At 39.6% G+C, this 20,920-nt stretch overlaps 2 protein-coding genes across 2 annotated transcripts; one reads left to right on the top strand and one right to left on the bottom strand.

Moving 5' to 3' along the window:
• Nucleotides 1-5,117: 5,117 nt before the first annotated feature.
• On the bottom strand, nt 5,118-8,651 carry LOC115003487 (pleckstrin homology domain-containing family G member 3-like). The gene is made up of 6 exons (XM_029425282.1): nt 8,622-8,651; nt 7,932-8,018; nt 7,798-7,830; nt 7,535-7,542; nt 6,336-6,416; nt 5,118-5,184 (listed from the first exon to the last, which is right to left on the bottom strand). Exons 1-6 carry the CDS (start codon nt 8,632-8,634, stop codon nt 5,170-5,172), a joined length of 237 nt encoding a protein of 78 aa, XP_029281142.1. The 5' UTR covers nt 8,635-8,651; the 3' UTR covers nt 5,118-5,169.
• Nucleotides 8,652-11,203: 2,552 nt separating this feature from the next.
• gnpat2 (glyceronephosphate O-acyltransferase 2) lies at nt 11,204-20,857 on the top strand. Its single transcript, XM_029425281.1, is given in 17 exon segments — nt 11,204-11,341; nt 12,516-12,716; nt 12,808-12,984; nt 13,913-14,042; nt 14,181-14,308; nt 14,477-14,552; nt 15,519-15,670; nt 16,013-16,143; nt 16,736-16,832; nt 16,834-16,987; nt 17,900-18,157; nt 18,241-18,320; nt 18,711-18,851; nt 19,595-19,694; nt 19,790-19,883; nt 20,007-20,059; nt 20,231-20,857. Coding segments are annotated over 17 exon segments (2,037 nt in total). The 5' UTR covers nt 11,204-11,329; the 3' UTR covers nt 20,284-20,857.
• Nucleotides 20,858-20,920: the final 63 nt, after the last annotated feature.

Raw genomic sequence — 20,920 nt, 5'->3', positions numbered from 1 at the left:
CATTCTTGTTGGTAGTTGCCTACCAGAAAAACAATGATTCAAAACCTGCTCCAATTTGACTTTTGCCTTGAACTCATCTGGCACTCCTCTGGGCTGCTCTTTGTATGCTGTGGAGCTGAAGCTCCTCCCAGGCGCTGTGCTTCTCTTCAACTTTCAAAAATTTCATCTGTTATTGGTAAAACATAGAAACGCTCGACGAGTGTCACCAATGCACATATTTCTGTCTTGTGCTATGGTTCTGTGAGCTGAATATCTGTTGTGGAGATATTTGCTCATTGGACTGGGTGGTTCCGTTACTCTATGCATCATTGTTAACAGACATTTCAACTCGGTGCCATTCTCCGAATAGAAATGGCACTGGGCATTAAATCAAGGAGGGGCCTGGCTGGTACACACACAATACTATTCGATATCTTTACTGAGCTGCAACTTCCAGTCAGGCCACATATTCTTCACTATATATACTCTATGTCTACCTGTAGAAACTTCTAATTCCTTTCCCTACTGACTGCAGATTGCAGTTTTCTTGTCCTCAACCTTTATCCTAAATTTCCTTGTGGACCTGCTCCTAAAACAAACACTCTCTAATCTCTAGGATACGATGAAATGATGGTGAGGAATAATGGATTACAATCATTTGCTTTCTTACATGTCACTCCTCTTACTCCTTTGAGCAAATTGCTAAATTTCTATTCAATTTCTATTCAGTAAACCTGATGTATCTTGTACAGTATTGCCCCATCCATCTTTGGATGTTGACCATACTGCCTTACTCCAGCTTCCACTCCAGGGGAACTGAGTGTTTTCCTCTCCTCTGATTGGTTTTGCATATTGTTAGAGAAGGACAGGTTACATAATCAAATTTGTATGTGGCTGTGCGATGTGATATTCTTTACTTTTGAAGTTCTTCAGGTTCCATGTCTCCCACCACACTTTAGCTACTGTCATAGCGTCTACTGTATGTGTTGAAACTACTTCAACCCAATTTATATATGTCTATTATCGTTAAACAATATTCTTTCCTTAATAATTATTTAGTTCTATAGAATCCATGCATATGTGCTGAAATGGATATTCTTGCGTCGGCATTCGGCCTCCTAGAGGACGAAAGTTTCCCTTTGTACATTGTACATTGTACATGCTAAACAAAAAAATGTTCATGTAGTTTGTAAAGCCAAATGCTATGAATATACTTTCTATCAATGTAACCTTCCCTCCTGTTGAGACATGATCTATATCATGGCTCAAAAATACATACACATTGATATAAAACTTCTTGCTAGTACTAACTTCTTCTCTGGTCAAGTACTCTTCCAAATGTCGTCTTTGTCCTGAATGCAATTATTCTTAGTCCAAATAGCTTTTCTTTACTTTGTAGCTGCATTCTGCATATATTTATCTCTCTGTCTATATGTTCTGGTGTGTCTGTCTTATTCTACTTAACTTCACTTCTGTGATTGTGCTGCCTTCTTGGCTTCCTCGTCTGCTTTTCTGTTGCCTACTGAAACTGGATCAGTTCCTGTCGTATGTGCCGTGCATTTACATACACAAATAGAAAATGCATAGTTACTTCCTGTATAAACTTTGTCAACAAACATTTCTATCTCTGATTCCTCTTAGGGAATGTCGCTCAAGTCTGGTCTTGGTACAGTCTTCTTGTCCGTCTCTGTCACAGTCATGTGGTTCTCCGTCTTCAGCTGTTGGTCTAACTTTGTGTCCTTGCTGACATAAAAATGTTAACAAAGCATGTGTATCTTCCTTACAATCTTGTTCTGTTTTTGAACAAATCAAAATGTCACCTGTCATCTACATACAATAATATCTGACTATTTCTTGGAGGATCAAATTGTGCTATATTAACTGCTATCTGTCTGTAAAAATATATAGAAGGTGCTCTCACAATATCCTTATGGGATTCTTGTGTAAGTGTACTTCTTTCCCTCATATTGGAAAGCAAACTAAAACTGACTTTTCTTTTCCACTGGAATGGAAAATAATGCGTTTGCTAAGTCAGTTCATTTCACTAAAAATAATTTGTTCTCTGGAGCCATATCTTTTTAAAAACGTGAATGTGTCTGAGACTGTGGATGCTTTTGGTACTACAGCCTAATTTACTGCCTGTAAATCCTGTACCATTCTCCATCCTATAGATGGCGCTGTTTTCCCTAATGGAAATAATATTGCTAGGGAGGTGCCAGGTGCCCGAACCACCTCAACTGACTCCTTTCAACGCGAAGGAAGTGAAAGTAACTAAATACATATATGGAAAACAAATTGATTAATATATAAAGAAAGTGAATCATATCATATTATATCATCACACACACACACACACACACACACACACACACACACACACACACACACACACACATACACACACACACACACACACACACACGATCCTGTATGTGGCTTTAATGAGGAACATGTGTGAACATACAACACACACACAAAACCACAGTTATAGAAATACAGACAATACATTTGTTTCTATTTACATCAGATGAAATAAATAGCAGGTACAGTGTCATCTGAGTGAGGAGCATCGTGTGCAGTGACCAGCGGTTAGAGCCAAGTCACAGGTTCAAGTCCCAAATCTGCCATCGTGCCACTGAGCAAAGTGCTCAAACGAATAGATTCATTACAAGCTGCTCTAGAAAACACTCGTACTACTTGTGTGTATGGAGAACCAAGCCTGACTCATTAGAAACAAAGAAATTAACAAAGTAAATAAAATGTTCAAATAAACCTGACAAATAAAACACATTTTTTTTAAAAAGGCACAAAAACATAGAAATACATTCATTAATATATAATAACTTAATCATTTGTATACTAAAGGGAAAACTTGTTCAGCGTTATTTGCAAATATAAAAACTAAATCATTTTTATCATGAAAATAAATTCACATTTACTTTTTATTATGAACGTATGAGTTTCACAGACTTACGTACTCCATTAAAGCAGCTCATCCTCCAAACTCTATCTGAGCGTTCAGTGTATTAAATTATTACAGATGTTCTTAATCCAGAAGAGCAAGCAACACTTTGACTTCAGACTTCTTTAGTGAAGCTGACGATCAAAGGAACAGTCCAACATTTTGGGAGCCCGTTAGCTGACGAGCTAGTGACCAGCCCGTCAGCTCGGGAGGTTGATTCAGTGCGAGACGCACAGAAACACAGAAGGACTGGATCTGAAACATGTTGGACTGCTCCCTTAATTATGGCAATAATTATTATTATTAACATTTAAACAGATGTAGATGAACAAATGCTTTTAGATATCTTATAACTCTAGACTTCTAAAATGTAATTATTGATTTGTGGACTTGGAATTGTAACTAGTAAGACTGTAATTACAGAATATCTGAAAACAATGAAGAACAGTGAAAATTACATTTGTAACAATTATGTTTGAGGAATCTACAATTCCGATTATACTCAGAATTACATTTTTAGAAATCCAAAATATATTTCAACGAGTCAAATCAACATCATGCACATCTTCAATGACGTATTTTTCCAAAGTGAAAATGTAGATATCTGCAATCGTTATGTTTACTAGACTTAAATTAAAGGTATCTTTAGATCAGTTATAAATAATAATAATAATAATAATAATAATAATAATAATAATAATAATAATAATAATAATAATAATAATAATAATAATAATAATAATAAACAAAGCTTTAACAAAGAGAAGACGACTGTAACACTGAACCTTAGCGAGAGGAAATCTCATAAAACATCCCGATCAACAAGACTGAACATCATTTGTACTTTAGCTGTTTAAAGATATTTATCTACTTAATGCCATAAGTAAAAAAAGAGAGAATTTGTTGATCTTTATATAACAAGAAATAATTATATACATACATATATATAATTATATACAAGCTGATGTAACCATGAGAATTTGTGGTGCTATATTATATCAATATTTTCCGCCATGATCTCGAAATGGTCTCTATAGGTAGTGTGCAAACACGTGACAAAACTGTGTGACGTATGCGTGCTCGAGATACACCGCTCAAGCCGTGGTTTGTGAGTGAGGTGAGGTCTTACAGTGTTCGGGTATATCATAAGCACAAATGTTTAACGTAAACATTGAAAACATAGCTTTAGCATGAGCTCTTACCAGATATAAAGTGGACGGGTGAATTGTGCTTTTTCTTCTGTTAAATCCTTACGATTTATGTTGCTAAACCACAGCTTACGGCGTTACGGCGCAGCCCGTGTTGATGTCTTTACTTCTGGTCCACAGTGTTTTCAACACGTTGCAGTCCGGAGTTCGAGCTTGTTTTCTGGGACTCGTCACGCTGAACGTTGGAGGACGGCGTCATGGTGTCGAGCTCTTGAGGACTCACCTGCTCAGTTTTGGCTTTCACGTCGTCCCTCTGTTTATATTCCTCAGACTCCTGATAGACCCGGCAGCGGTCGATGACGGCCATGATAGAGATCTTCTCTCTGCTGGTCGGTGAACGGATCTGAATCAAGTTGTCATCTTCTTCTTCTTCTTCTTCTTCTTCTTCTTCTTCTTCTTCTTCTTCTTCTTCTTCTTCTTCTTCTTCTTCTTCTTCTTCTTCAGGCTCTGGAAGCTTCTCCACGATGATGATCTTGTGTTGGGGGTCGTCTGGTAGCGACGCCTCAAGTCCGCTAACGCCGGCTGCGACGGTTACTACATCACAGCCGACGTTAGCGGTCTGGTGCTGGAGCTTCTGCAGCTCAGCCGTTTGTGCTCCGCTCAGCCAAGGGTCCAGAGAATTGGCTCTTTGAAGTCGTTTTCTACGTTCCTCTCTGTTGACGTCCCGGCTGACGTGAGGCTTGTGCGAAGGAACTTTGCCAGAAGTTTCATCAGCGAGGAGGAGGCTGGAGGAGCAGCTGGAGTGCCTCCTCAGACCATCTTCAAACATCTGCTCCGGGATGGAGCGACTGCGGCTGACGGGACTCTTCTGGGAGCGGCCATGATCAGAGTATTTGGAGCGTAGTTCTCGGACGTCGGGCCAGTTGAAGCCCTCGATGGTAGGGGGAGGACTGAGGGGGCTGAGAGGGCTGTGGGAGCGAGCCCGGCCCGGGTTAGACCGCCACCGAGCTTCAGGTGAGGTCTGGTCTAGAGGCCTCAGAGGTAGAGATGCTGTCTGGTTATGAGAAACCCGCGGCAGGGTCAGGTTGGGTAAACCTGCAAAACATAAAACATGACTTTAAAGTACAATTCCAGTTTTTAAACCTCGAGTCCTGTTTTCATTACAACCTGTTTGATCATCTGACTGCTCGTGTTTCTGGACCCGGCGGAGTTAGTTAGGCTGGCCCAACCTAAAAGATTTTCAAATCTTAACGGATGCTGAACATGTGAGAGACAAGTCTTGATAAAAAACGGTTTTGAGCCTATAGTGTGTGGAGAGCAAACAGACTCAGTGTCTTCTACTCTCCCGTCACACAGCAGCTCCATGGACGGGCATGGTTCTCACCAAAAACCTCAATCTCAAAGACTGGAAGACACCAACTCCACCGTGCCTCAGAAACCGGCTGCACGGCCTTGTTTCTGTTATTCACATGGAGAATAATCTAAAATGTCAACACAAGAAAGGACTCAAGGGGGCGGCGTCTGTGTTTATGTTTTGATTGAGCTTTTTTCTTTCTGGTTTTGTTCACGTCGGACTCCGTATCACAATCATATATTAGTATGTGCATGACACGTAGAGCATGTGTGTCTTTGACTCGTTGTTAAAATGATCTCCTGTTTCTGTCAGATTATTGTAGTGCAGTAAAAAGTACAATCGGGTCCTGACCTTCTAAAACATCAGATTCAAGGACTTTCCAGGCCAAACTCCCTCAAATTCAAGCACCCAACACAGCATAGTCTGATGCACGGACCAATGCCTTGATTTGCTGCAGGCTCTGCATCGGGCCGTATGGATGTTCCGCCGCTCTTTAACCAGCCAGTCTTTGACACTTCCAGGCAGCGGAAGCTTGCTGTCATTTAAATAGTCACTTTTTTCTACATGGACCCTATTTCCTATTTTTCTGTAACTTCTCGTGTACCAATGTGCAATATTACTTTTTTATAATTCTTTTAAATATCATGCACAATATAATTTTCCACTTCACTCGCTCACACGCAGCGCCGCATTTCCTCCAGGCAGGTAACACGTCAGACTAAAACTTCTATTTATTTTCTTGCACAAAATATATAAAATATATAAATCCGAGCAATTTTTCTATGACGCATGTTTATATATGTCTAAAAACAGTCGAGCCCTTTAAATTCACAAACTTTCAAGGAGGTCAAGGACCGGCAGGAGCCACGTATACCAGCAGTTCTTTATTTACCTGCTCAGATGTAGCTTCAGGTCCACCTGGCTCGTCTTCTTCAGGTAGTCGGCCATTTTCTTTGTTGCCTGCGTCGGCCTCCTTCAACAAACAAATAAAATCTTTAAAACCAGGAGATCAAATTAGTTTCAATATTTCTATAGCATCAAGTCATCGGAGAACAACGTGCATCAGTGATGTTCGCTCCAACATTAAAGGGTCACTTCACCCAAAACACCACGTTAAGTCTATTTGTTTCACTCTGAGGTGAGAGCTCAGCAAATCAAACTGCATGAAGCTCAGGAAATGAGAGAAAGAAATTTAAAAAGTAGGTGTGAAAAATGTGTTAAAGATGTTTAAGGCACTTTTTATTTGCAAGAGCCGCAGTAAAGGAACAGTTCCACGTTTTAAAGCCAACTGAAAGTCTTCTTTTCACCACCAGGGGGCTGAAATCTGCATCTTACACTCTGAGGTTGTTTAAACACGTCTGTGACATCACTGATGAGAGAACAAACAACAGCAGCTGTTAGTTCCACAGGAAGTGATCCCTGAGCGCTGTTATCCGGGACTTTAGTTTGTTGCGCAGCTGCAGCGGGAAAAATGTGAAGAAGAACATCACCATGGTAACCCCGGTTGTCTGCGCCCGATAGTGTCAAACTGATTAACCCTCGTCCTTCTATCTGCAGAATACTGACTTCCACAAGAGGAGGAGGAAGGAGAGAAGGAGGAGGAAGAGGAGGAAGAGAAGGAGGAAGTAGAAGAAGAGAAAGTTGAAGAGGAGCAGGAGGAAGAGGAGCAATTGAAAGAAGAGGAAGTGGAAAGAGGAGGAAGACAAAGAGGAGGAAGTGGAAGAGGAGTTGGAGGAAGAGGAAAAGCAGGAGGAGGAAGTGCAGGAAGTGAAAAGGGAGGAGGAGAAAGAAGAGAAGCAGGAAGACGAAGAGGTAGTGGAAGAGGTTGAAGTGGTAGAGGAGGAGGAGGAAGAGGAGGAAGAGGAGGAGGAGAAGGAAGAGAAAGTGGAAGAATTGAAATAGGAGGAAGTGAAATAGGAAGAAGTGAAAGAGGAAGTGAAATAGGAAATGGAATAGGAAGAAGTGAAAGAGGAGGAAGTGAAATAGGAAGAAGTGAAAGAGGAGGATATGGAATAGGAGGAAGTTGAAGAGGAGGAAGAGGAGGAGCAGGAGGTCTTTACTCCCTACTTCCCCTAAGTTAATGTTTCTTACCTTGTGTGCTGTGTGATCAACAGGATAATCAGCAGCAGAAGAAGAAGAGCAGACGAGATGATTGGTTAAACACGATAATAAATAACACAGGACTTCCTTATCCTTATTCCTTATAGCGCCTTGAGATTGCTTTTAGCTTTGAAAGGCGCTTTATAAATACAATTTATTATTATTATTATTATCCTTTATCTGTGAGTCATAAATATCAGACAAAGGCTTTCATTGATAAAGTATGAAGAATATTCAGTTTCATGTATTTTTACTTTTGGTGTTCTGTAGTTTTTGCTGGATCGGCTCTGAGGGAGAAAGAAAACAGATCAAATATATTGATAGAAGAAACAGGCAGAAAACTATAAACAGGAAGTAGATTGTGTTATTTGTGTGTTTGTGTGTTTACCTGACTGTCGACGGCCCTGACTCTCGTCAGACTGACAGGACAGAGCTTTCTTCAGCCGCTCAGGACTGTAACGATACCTGGGAGGATCTACAGGTGAACAACAACCACAGGATGACCACCAACAACAACAACAACAACAACAACAACAACAACAACATGATGAAGAATGGTTTATAGACTTTTTTTAATGTAATGTATCCTATTATTTATTTCACTGATAATCATTAATCACTTATTTCATTATATTTTATTGTTAATGTATTAATCTAGTTTTTATTTCACGGTTTTACTATAATTATCTTTTATTATTTACTATCCTACTGTTGTGCTTTTACTTAGATAAGATTTTGAATGCAGGACTTTTACTTGTGACTTACTTGTGATTCTGCATTAAGTAGTGTTTGTACTTTTATCTGAATACTTATACTTTATTCAATTATACAAAATGACACAATTTATAGTCTCAGTTTAATGAGACACATCATTTCTGACTACAGATTATTTAAACATCATTTTGACAATATAAAACTTGATATCTGGACATTATTTATCTTCTTCAGTAAATAAGACAAAGAATTAGATGCTATGTTGTCGTAACAAACTGAAAGTGAAATTATCTTGTTTTTGTCTTTCTCTAAAATAATCTGACATTTTTAAACATTTTAATACAAACATTAAACATTTACTTACATATGGAATCCATTTCCAAGATGGCCTCTTTAGCCTGAAACAAACAAACAACAAACATCAACACATGTCTACCTGAGCTGATACTGGTGTTACTGGTGTCTATACTGGTGTTACACTGGTGTTACTGGCGTCTATACTGGTGTTACTGGTGTCTATACGGGTGTTACTGGTGTCTATACTGGTGTTACTAGTGTCTATACTGGTGTCTATACTGGTGTTACTGGTGTCTATACTGGTGTTACTGGTGTCTATACTGGTGTTACTGGTGTCTATACTCGAGTCTTTACTGGTGTTACTAGTGTCTATACTAGTGTTACTGGTGTCTATACTGGTGTTACTGGTGTCTATACTGGTGTTACTGGTGTCTATATTGGTGTTACTGGTGTTACTAGTGTCTATACTGGTGTTACTGGTGTTACTAGTGTCTATACTGGTGTCTATACTGGTGTTACTAGTGTCTATACTGGTGTTACTGGTGTTACTAGTGTCTATACTGGTGTCTATACTGGTGTTACTGGTGTCTATACTGGTGCTACTAGTGTATATACTGGTGTAACTGGTGTCTATACTGGTGTTACTGGTGTCTATACTGGTGTTACTAGTGTCTATACTGGTGTTACTGGTGTTACTAGTGTCTATACTGGTGTCTATACTGGTGTTACTGGTGTCTATACTGGTGTTACTGGTGTCTATACTGGTGTTACTGGTGTCTATACTCGAGTCTTTACTGGTGTTACTAGTGTCTATACTGGTGTTACTGGTGTCTATACTGGTGTTACTGGTGTTACTGGTGTCTATACTGGTGCTAACTAGTGTCTATACTGGTGTTACTGGTGTTACTAGTGTCTATACTGGTGTCTACTGGTGTTACTAGTGTCTATACTGGTGTCTATACTGGTGTTACTGGTGTCTATACTGGTGTCTATACTGGTGTATACTGGTGTATACTGGTGCTACTAGTGTATACTGGTGTACTGGTGTCTATACTGGTGTTACTAGTGTCTATACTGGTGTTAGTGTCTATACTGGTGTTACTAGTGTCTATACTGGTGTCTATACTGGTGTTACTGGTGTCTATACTGGTGTTACTGGTGTCTATACTGGTGCTACTAGGACTGGGCTTCAATGTGTTGAAACCACGGCCGGGGGCTGTGCTGCCAGAACTCGTGTCTATGACTAACGTCTGCATTACCATTTGCTTCTAACATGATTTCTCTCAGCGTTCAGGGTCACCAATGTGGGCGTGCGTAGTAACGAAGAGACGATAGACAAGTTGTCAAGTCGAACGTTTACTTCCCAACATGAACAGCGATACAGCGGCAGTAGTCAAGCCTCCAACCACAACAGTCATGACAGGTATAACAATAACAACTCCTCCATTTCTCACTTCCGTTAACTCTTAACATCTCCAGCAAGCTCCTGGGTTACCTGTCTTAAAGGATATATATATTATATAATATACATATTATATTATATCATATTATATATATATTATATTATATAATATACATATATATTATATTATATTATATTATATATATTATATTATATATATATTATATAATATACATATATATTATATAATATATATATATATATTATATTATATATATATATATATATATATATATATATATAATATTATATAATATATATATATATATATATATATATATATATATTATATTATATAATATATATATATATAATATAAGGTTTCTCACCTTCATAACGAAGCACCGAGCGACGGCGACGGGGTCGTGGTCACAGAGATCGAGAGCCTGAATGAGCTCGCTGGGTACAGGAAACACAGTCACCATGGCATCGGTTTATCTACACACAGGATTTAAACAATAATCGTTCTGAAACGTTTATCACCTCAGCAGGTGGAGTTAAAGTCAAACATCTTAAAATTATAATCATTATTAAAAACTATTAAAGTGAAGACGTTTGAACATCTACATTTCAGTGGCGAGTGAATCCGCTGATGAAGATCATGGGAAGATAGATAGATAGATAGACAGACAGACAGACAGACAGACAGAGAGAGAGAGAGAGAGAGAGAGAGAGAGAGAGATAGATAGATAGATAGATGATAGATAGAGAGAGAGAGAGAGAGAGAGAGAGAGAGAGGGATAGATAGATAGATAGATACTACCTAGGTAGATAGGGTACCTCAAATGTGTAATGAAGTACAGTACTCTCTACATCACATTAAAACACTGCCTGGATAACAGAGCACCATGTCATTTTGACCAAGAGAGATGTTTAGGTCCATTTAGCAGCTGTATACGCTTTCATTGAGCTCCAGTAAAAGCTCCAGCCATCTTGAATCTCTTCATCTGTCTGTCATCAGTGTGCTGCACCAGGCTGCTCATTGACAGAGGCTGACAGGATGCAGGTCAGAAACACAGAAAGTGTTCTGTTGACCAAAGTGTTTATTTGTCGTTCTGCAAGTAGCACAACTCAGTTGTTTGACTATGCCGTACACACTGTAGTGCTCTTTAATGTGGTGTGGGGGTCATTCAAGAGCAAAGGGCTGCACATTACAATACGCGGGAGGAGTTTCCAAAACCCAGCGACACCATTGGCCTGGCCCCGTGGGGGTGCTGCTGGGCTCCACACAGGGTGCATCGAAGGGAGCTTGCAAATAACGAAAAGTCGACGAGGACAGCCACATGCGAGGATTGTGTTTGTGACTGTGAAGAATGACGAACACGGTAAGACAGCCGCCAGCACCTGTCAAAATGAGTTTGTTGTTGAACGTACACGGACCGACCTTACATCCTTTCAGACCGCTTTGTCGCTCGTGCACAGTACGAGCTCGTGTAACGTTACGCTTTAAAAGTTTAAATTATAAAGTATATCCAATTGTTAGCATCGCGACTGAACGCGCAGAAACAACTTTAAATGTACATTTAATGTTTGTTATCAGTCCTCAAGCTGAGTCCATAATTTGTCTGTAAATAGAGTTGTCCAATAGAGCTGAAGCTATAAAGTGCTGAGACTTTGACCTACTTTAAAACATATTCTGTAATGTTGCTTAATGGTTTGCTACTAACCGATATTTGAGGGTCGGGTCATATGTTCATAGTTCATTAACTGCAGATAAGGAGTTAGTGTGTTTCTGTTCTTAACTAGATAACGACCTTCATGGACTCCTGGGTGTTTAAAGACATGTTGTATTGTGTTTTCAGAATATGTAAATAGTCTGTTTGGTATAATAATTATTTGTATTTAAAATGTAGTTTTTTTTCAAAAGCAAAAATTACATCAACCCCATCCATCTCCTCAATCCAGAAAGATCTATGAATATGCACTTTTTTTTTTTTTACAGCTGGACACAAAGGTTAAGAGTTATGATAAAAGATCCAAAGATACAAAAAAAAAAAGGTCCTTGCATTGAAATTCCCAGATCCACTTTGTTTAAACCAACAGCATCCAATCAGGAGAGATCTATGAAGAACGAGCATTACCTGTGTGCCTGTTGGAAAAAATTATACCAAAGATAATTTTCTAATTTGAATGCGATGGTAAACAAAATATTCATTGCAGTATGCAAAACGTGCAGCTCGAAAATTGCAATACATTTGGTGAAGAGTGCATTATGACTCAAAGCTTGTCAGTCTTGACTTGAGTACAAAGGCTTGAGATTTACTTGTGCATTGCAAAACAATGAATCCGTTGCTATTTGTTCCCTCAGCATCTAGTAACTTCCCACAATATATATTTTATTTTCTCTTTCTCTTTTTTTCCCCTCTCACATTACTGAGTCACACCCAGAACCTTATGGCAGATCAGCCATGTTTAAATTATGTCTAGCTGTGTTTCTACTCTTCAAGGTGTCAAACTTAACTTTTATGGCTTTAACACAAGCATGCCTTCCTCCTCCAGTACAGGGATTCAGAAAGAGCAGGGCTGGAAAATGAGGAGGAGTTTGTGGATATCTTGGAGGAGAGGAGGTGCAGCAGTGATCTCAGCCATGCCCTCCGGACCTTTAGCCCGAACCCTTACAAAGGAGGCCCGTCCTGCTCCACGGCGGACCTCAACAAAGCCGTGCTGGAGTCCCAGTATCTACGCTACATCGCCAAGGAGGTGAGATGGTGTGATTTTTTTAAAAGAAGTAACAAAGAAGTTTTACACTATTTATTCACCAACATGGTCTTTTTCCTGCATTACTCCTCAGGTTGCCATGGAGACGGGGTCATCGGTGGAGGAGGTGAGAGAGGAGGTTTGTGGGCTTTTGGAGGAAATGTCTCAAAACCTGCAGCTAGGATTCATCAGGCTGCTGGGCTACATGATTAGCAAGGTGTTCAAGAGAGTCTTCAGCGGCATCTTTGTCAACATGGAAGGACTCAACGCGGTAAGGACTAAATGACTAATTCATACTGTGTTCAGTATAACGGCACAAAATACACACCACTTTTATTGAGCTAGTGTCGTGTCCACTGCCCACTACAATGTACAGCTTCTAAGTAACTGTAACTGACGAGGAGGAAACTTTTCTTTCACTAAATAAATTAATCTCTCTAACCACCGCTTGCTCCAGCGTTGCCAGATGTACGATATTTATCGTATTTGTGCGATCATTTCCCCCTCTGTACGATGCATGATCAGTAATGCCAAAAGTGCTCTAACGTACGATAATTAGATCATTTTGTGACGCTTACAAGTAGTAGTTGTTTTATTGTCTGCGCTGTCTCATTTAATTTAATTTCCTTAAGAATCCAATGTCTGTGTTGACGCAAAAATAACCGAATGTGGGTCTATTTCTAGGAATGTTAAAAACGTTGTTGAAATAAAATTGCACATTTCTGCCTATTTGTTCTCTTGGTCATGACTCTTGTATGATTATTTTCCTCAAAATACTATCAGTTTAAGCCTCAGGTCCGTTAGTTTAACATTTCTCATCAACATTGACCTGCACGCACCACCGGATGTATTTTCCCTCCTAACTGCAATTTTATGATATTTCCATACAGAAAACAAGTTGAAATAATATTTACCAAATTGTCTTAAGGCTTAATAAAGAGAGTTAGATGAGAAGATTGTAACCTTTTTCATGTTGGAGATTAGCATCATTTTTCTCAATGGTGAGAAGCTAATTTAAACAATAACATTTTTCACCACATGAATGAAATAGTGGCTTGCTTTTCATTGCAACAGACCAATAATATGATAAATATATTATGTAGCTTCTGAGAATACTATGCCAAGAGACTGCTACTGAAGCTCTTTTTAATTTCTCTATTTTCTCCTGAAATTCTTTAAATTTTTCTGTCACCTTGCAGCTCCAACAAGCCATTCAGGAGAACCCTGTGATCCTGATGCCCAATCACAGGAGCTATATGGACTTCCTGGTTATCTCCTACATCATGTTCACCTACGACATCCCGTTGCCTGTTATTGCTGCAGGAATTCGCAAGTATCTAATTGAATTAAAACAACAGAATATTACATAATACAGAGTTACATGACAACACCTCTGCTTGATGTAAACTTTTCACGACTTCACTTCTCTCCCTCCTATTTACTTCTCTATTTCTCTCCACTGTAAAGCTCTAGCAGGGATGAAGATGGTCGGAGAGATGCTGCGTCGCTCGGGAGCTTTCTTTATCCGACGTGCCATTGGCTCTGACAAACTGTACTGGGCAGTGCTTTCAGAATATGTCAAAACCATTGTTAAGGTAAAACATGATAATCTGCTACATCAGACATGCCAAACTCAAACTGTCATACCCCTTTTGGAAATGTCTTCAGCTCAAGAAGTCTTCGTCAATATATAGTTGACTATCAGCTTCGTTATTTGATCGTTTGTAAAGAGTGTTTCCAACTGTTAAATGTGTTTTCTGTAGAAAAGATTTGCTCCTTTGGAGTTTTATGTGGAAGGCCTGCGGAGTCGCACACTGAAGTCCATGAAGCCCAAGTTAGGTAAGCACTTTGCGTGTGTGTCCCAGCATAGGAAAGTACAATGGTGTATTAAGGCTATTATAGATTTTTTAAATTATTTTTAATAAAAAAAATGACAGAGCTGGAGTCTGAGAAGAAACTTCTGAGATTAAAGTTGTAAATGAACAAGAAAAACACAATTTAATGAGAAAAATTTACATATTTTCTGAGATTATAAAGTCATACATTTGCAAGATAAAATTGTGAGTACACCACCGGTAAAAAGGAAATGCCCCGCGGAGAGTTAGTGAGAAGGTGCAACAATATGGAACATGGCGATATCCTTCATCTGTCCAATTTACGGAAATGTCTCTTCAAAGTCTAGATGCTTATGCTAATATGGTGATTCTGGGCTACAATTATGAATATTTCCTAATCTCTTGATCAGTTTTCAAAATATAATTTGATTAGGTTGTCCACTGCATGCATAATGCACGGCAAGTCTGTGGTGCGATGTATTTGATCCGATTTTAATTTCCAATTTGTGAGTTTTTTTATCTCGCAAATTAGCCCCTTTAATCTCTTTAAATTCTTTCTTGTAAAATTAAAGACTCTAATCGTAATTATTAGTTTTTTTCAGAATATTACCCCCTACTCGGCTCTTTTTTTCTTTATAAATTACAATGGCCCTAATAGGCTGTCGTAGGAAAGTGTCTTTGTCAGAAAGCACTTTTTGAGGCATTGTTGCTTGATAATAGATCTTACAGATGATGCTCTTTTCTCCACCCCGTACCAGTCTGTCTCAACAAATTGAGTTATTTAGTTTCATATTTCTTGGTCCATGTGACCAAGAATTTTTTTTTCTGCCACCTGAATTGTGTGGAACAGTGTCTTTTTTTATTTTTCCCATCCTGTTGGCCACAGTGACCAACAAGGGAAAACGGTTGCATCCATGCATTGCAATTTGAAAATGTGACAAAATTCTACCATATCTGCATGTGTCTGCAGGTATGATGCACATGGTGATGGAGCCCTTCTTTAAAGGCGAGGTGTATGACATCACATTGGTCCCCATCAGTATCAGCTACGACCGAGTGTTGGAGGAGTCGCTGCTCGCCCATGAATTACTGGGTATCCCCAAACCCAAAGAAAGCACCACGGTACGTCCCGGTCACGTTACTCGCTTCACTAAACTATTCATAATCGACTCAATAAGCCTCAACACCTCCCAGCAGTCACTGCGATGTAAAGTGTTTTATAATGAAGGTTATTTGGGTTTAGATTAACCTTGCTGCCCCATTACTCCTGCCTCTCTGCATCCATAGCAATATGTAATTATGTTTGTTAAAGTATGTAAAAATGCATTAATTGTATTTGCAAACAATATAATTGTGTCTCTGACCTGCACTAACTCATTAGTGCAGGTCAGAGGGGTTCATGCATGAATAAAGCTGATTACTTTGTGCTCGTGATTCACTCCCGGCCCTGCTCTTTCTCCGCAGGGTCTGCTGAAAGCTAGCAAAGTGCTCCAGGAAAATTACGGCAGCATGCATGTGACCATTGGCCGTCCCATGTCGACCAGACATTTGTGTCAGGGCAAGATAAATCGCTGCCAGTACAACCTCACACCCAGGTAGAAAACTACAGTCCTCTCCCACCCGGACCCAAGCCAATATACAAACTATCAAAATGTAGCGTTACACAGACCGTACAGCTCCCAGTGCCACAGTAAACACACAGATATCTTGAACAGGCAGGCAGACAGACAGACAGGCAGACAGACAGGCAGACAGACAGGCAGACAGACAGGCAGACAGACAGACAGACAGACAGACAGACAGACAGACAGAGAGAGGAGTAAAAAACACAGTAAATATATCAACACTAGAAGAGAGAGATGTATAGCTGTAGAATACAATACACAATATAAGGAATACATTAGAATACTGTAAAACTTAGAATACAATCAATACAAACTACTACAATTAAAATACAAGCAGGTTAACATACTATAGTTGGCGTTTTTTAATAACTGATGGTTCTCATGATTGATGCATTTAAATAGTAGAGGTGAAATACTGCGCCCTATTTCTTTGGAGCAGGTGGCTCGGGATTACACATTAAACCAGGAAATATTACCAAATGACATGACCTCATTGTCAGCTGCAGCCTTGTAGTGAGTCATGGATCTCACTCCTCTTCTCTCCCTTTCCAACTATTCCCAGAGACCTTCCTCAGATGCCCAGTGCAGAGGCTCAGGCCTGTGTAAACTGGCTGGCTCATCTGATGGTACGGATCCAGGAGGAGGGCTCTGTGATCAGTCCCGTGGTCTCTGATGGCCTGCCTGTTGCTCCAGGCTCCCACCGCAGTGTTGACGGAGGAGGGCCTGCTGTGGCATCAGCTCACAGAAAAAACCCTCTGGCTCAGGAAGCTGGCGCTGGACTTCGGGGCTCGCCTGAACTGGCCCAGTGGGCAAGGTTAGAAGAGTTTTGAACTTTCAATTAGGTTTTATTTCATTTCATTTTTTTGAATTTTCCATTAACTTTTTGTTTACTTTTGTATTAGGAAAGACCCCGGAAGATATTCAAATCAGGCATTAAAAAAACGTTAAACACGTTGTCATATTTGACCACATTTCCTGTTCCTTTGCAGCCTCTCACACCTGGGCATTTACCAGGCTTTAGGGAGGAGATTGGGTCACGAGAGTTGACGGAAATTCATGCCGTCTCCTTTTTTTCGGTAGTGATATATTATAGCTACTAAAAAAAATCTTTTGTATTGGTTTTCTAACCAGGAAGTATCGTTTCAGTTTAGTTTTTTCACAAAGGCTATTGATCTTATTTAGTTTCTGTCAAGCGTCTCTGAGTTTCTAGAAAAGCGCTACAAATCTAATGTATTATTATTATTATTATTTTTACTTTTATTTTCAGTTTAAGTTGTTAACACTGCTTGTGAGTAGGGGGGGGAGGTATATACATTTTTATATATTGTATCTTTTACAAATATTTTAATTTAGCACAAATGCAGCTGCATATAGCTGAATGTGATAAACGTGCTCTTCATTTAATGGGCCTTTTGAGGAGGTTTATTTTTACCTCCCTTCAATGACCAATAGGTGGCATTTGCATACTGCATTACAAGTGAACCAGACAAAGTGAATGCAGAAAAGTAACAGAGTTGTATCTGTCGGCGTCTCACCTCGGTACACTAAAGGCTCCTTGGACCCGGTCTGCTGCAGATCAGACAGATTAGATAAATGTGAGTTGGCACAAGCGTTCAGATTCACTTAGGAGATGTACACTCTTAACCTAAGAGGAACCTACTGAACTGTCCCGCTTTACAGTTGTCGTGCTTAACAAACTATTCTGGAAACCGTTTCTATTCTCCAGGACCAGTCCCTGACCCGGATGTGATGTCATCCACCTTGGCTCTTCATCGCTCCGTAGTTCAACGTAAAGCGGGGCGTGTCTACCTGGTTCAGCAGGAAGAGCCTGCGAGGAAAAGTCCAATCAGCCTAGAGGAGAATGTGATGAGGACGGCGGCAGCGGTGCTGATGCTGGCTTCCTATAGGAATCAGTCACTGCACGTTTTTGTGCGGCCCGCCATGCTCGCAACGGCCATACACGTCACAAAGACCGCGCAGAGAGGTGCGGGTTAGACAAGATATACTTCTAAGATCTTCTAATACATCTTCCTCTCGCTTCATCGTGATCCACCGTTGTGTTCACAGACGAGCTCTTCGCCTTCTTCTGCTTCCTACGGGACGTCTTCTCCAATGAGTTCATCTTCATCCCTGGAAACTCGTCTCAGGTAAACAACTCTATCAGCTTCCTTTAGCCGTCTTGGGACAAAGATCCCAAAGAGGATTATTGTCCTGTCACACCGTGGTAATATAACGTGTAGTGCAAACATGATTAACGATCTGTTGCTGACAAACGTGATCAGGCTTAATGTTTGAACTCAGAGCAGAGTCCCAGGTCAGGTAGACGAGAGTGCAACATCCGAAGTGATTAAGTAGCCTTTGGAGCCTACAGTATGTCAAAGAGCTGCCCAGGAGAACCAGAGTACGCCTCACTATTGTGGTTAGCTACTTATTAACATATTGTTCCCTGGTCATTGGCCTTTATACACAAAAATAACGTGGGTTTGTTATTGATATTATGTGAATCTTTTCTGTCTATCTGTCTTTCCATTAATCAGGACTTTGAGGAAGCATGCTTCCTCCTGAAGAAATGTGGAGCAGTCCACGTCAGTGAACAGGAAGTGACGGTGTCGGAGGCGGGGCTGGAGGTGTTGTCCTTCCTTCAGGCACTTCTACAACCCTTCATAGACTCTTATCAGGTGTAGTTTATATTATACAGTCAAACTTATTTTTTATGCTGATTCCAGTATTTTTGGTTTATTTTTTATTTTATTTACTTTAGGTCAACAAAAAATATGGAATTAAAACACAATATTTTAATTACTTTAGTTTAGAATTAAACTAAATAAATAAATAATAATAATTGCAAAATTTGATCTGCTTTAAACCAATAAATGAAATGTATATAGAAATGTCTAATTATTAATAAAATAGATGTTTTCCTGCCAGTGCTCTTTTTAAATCTAGTATTTGTAATGTTAATTTTTCATTAAATGTTAAAGTAATATATTGAAAATGTATCCATCTGTATAGTGGAGTTTTGAATGTGCTTTTTCTTTGCTTAATACGTTTTCTTTTCTATTACAATGTGTGCTTATATATTTGCAAAGAGTAAACAGTCTGGTAAACAGAAATGACAGAATACAGAATGACTTTTAAAACACTCAATAGAAATGATTAGTGGCAAGTGACCAGAGACACTCCCTCTGTTACTAAGAAGTGCTGTTTGAGTGGTTGGGTCACATTCTTTCTGGCAAAGTAAAAGTCTCACAGGTTTCCACACAACGCTGTCAATCTTAGCTATAGTAGACATGCATGAATAGCTCCTGTTTTTGGTTCTAACTACAATTACAATGTTGGATTTTTAAAAATAAACAATATGAAATATGAAAAATATGCTTTGCATGTCCTTCTGTTTGATCGGGTGTGTTTTTATGTCCAGGTGATATTCAGGTACCTCTGTGAAGACGGACTTCACGTGGTCACAGAGAAACAGTTCCTACCTGCTGTGCGGAACCTGGCTACAAAACGCATCCTCTCAGGTGAAACAGAAAGTGACCTCTGACCTCCAGAAACAATCTAGCTGTTATACTCATGCCAGAAAATCTTTACCCACCATTATGTCTGCGTGTTTCAGGTGAGCTTCACACCTACGAAGCCCTGTCGTCGGACACGCAGAAGAACGTCTTGTCGGCCTTGCAGAGACTGGAGACCGTGACAAAGCCGAGGGCGTGAGTAACGAGATTAGCCCCTGCAAATCTGTTTGGTTTTAAGCTCATTTTCTGTGGTGGTGAAGAAGCTGACTGTATTTCTGATGCCAAAGTTAAGTTCCTCTGTCCGTTTTCTCATCGCAGGTCTGAATTCAAAGTGAACAAAGCAGCCGTCAGAAGAATCGATGACATACTTTGTGAGTCAGTTTACTTCAAATACATCCCAGTTTGGGATAAAGATGAACATTTTGATCTTGATTTAAATGTCCTCACTATGTCTTTGAGATTTTTCTTCCCTTGCTTGTGTTTACCACACGAACAAACAGCAGCCTGAGAGATTTATTTTATTTTTCCCTCTCTTATTGTAGCTGGGAAAATCCCTCCCCAGATGCTCCAGACTACACCTGACGCAAAACTTTAGCCTCCATTGGAGCAGATCCACAGTCCCGATGACCCCGACTTGATCCTTTGTCACTTCTTCCTCATTCTCTACCCTCCGTGCCTTATATGCAGCCGTCTGTAGAATTGCTGTACTCCAATACTTCATATCTTGGATGCTAATGGCCAGACATGAACGTTTGCCTCCTCCACCTTCTCTGTTTCCTTGTTCTCATCCCTAACAGATCTTAGGATAAAGCTACAAAAACCTGTTCTGGTAACCCGAGGGGGACAGTATGGCGGATTTTGTTTGACGGCTATAATCAGAATTAGTCGATGAAGAAATGCGTACTTATGACTGATGCACTAGTGATGCTTGTGAATCAAGATACTGACCTATAACTGTATTTAATCAGTTGCATAATGTTAGTATGTGTTTGTCCTGTAGATATGTTGATTGACAAGACTGCCATGTTTAAATGAGGAAATGGAGCACTTTAAAATAAACTTGTTTGCTGACATAGGATGTGTAATTACAAAGTAAACACTAAATTATGACACTTGATTGTATATACATGAATGTACCAATAAAAATCTAAATACCATAACCCATCAAAGATTAGTTTAAGACATTTATTTTAACTTCTTTACATGTCAATAAATGTAAAACAAATGTAACA

This window comes from Cottoperca gobio, chromosome 24 (assembly GCF_900634415.1).
Source record: "Cottoperca gobio chromosome 24, fCotGob3.1, whole genome shotgun sequence".
In the NCBI taxonomy this organism is placed as follows: Eukaryota; Metazoa; Chordata; class Actinopteri; order Perciformes; family Bovichtidae; genus Cottoperca; species Cottoperca gobio.
The sequence above is the reverse complement of the archived record's forward strand: the minus strand, read 5'-3'. Positions and strand labels throughout refer to the sequence as shown.

Excerpts from the sequence above, each read along its gene's own strand:
- LOC115003487 (XM_029425282.1), bottom strand. Across the intron at positions 7,831-7,931 it reads TCAGGGCCGTCGACAGTCAG|AGCCGATCCAGCAAAAACTA; the intron begins GTAAACACACAA and ends TTTCTCCCTCAG.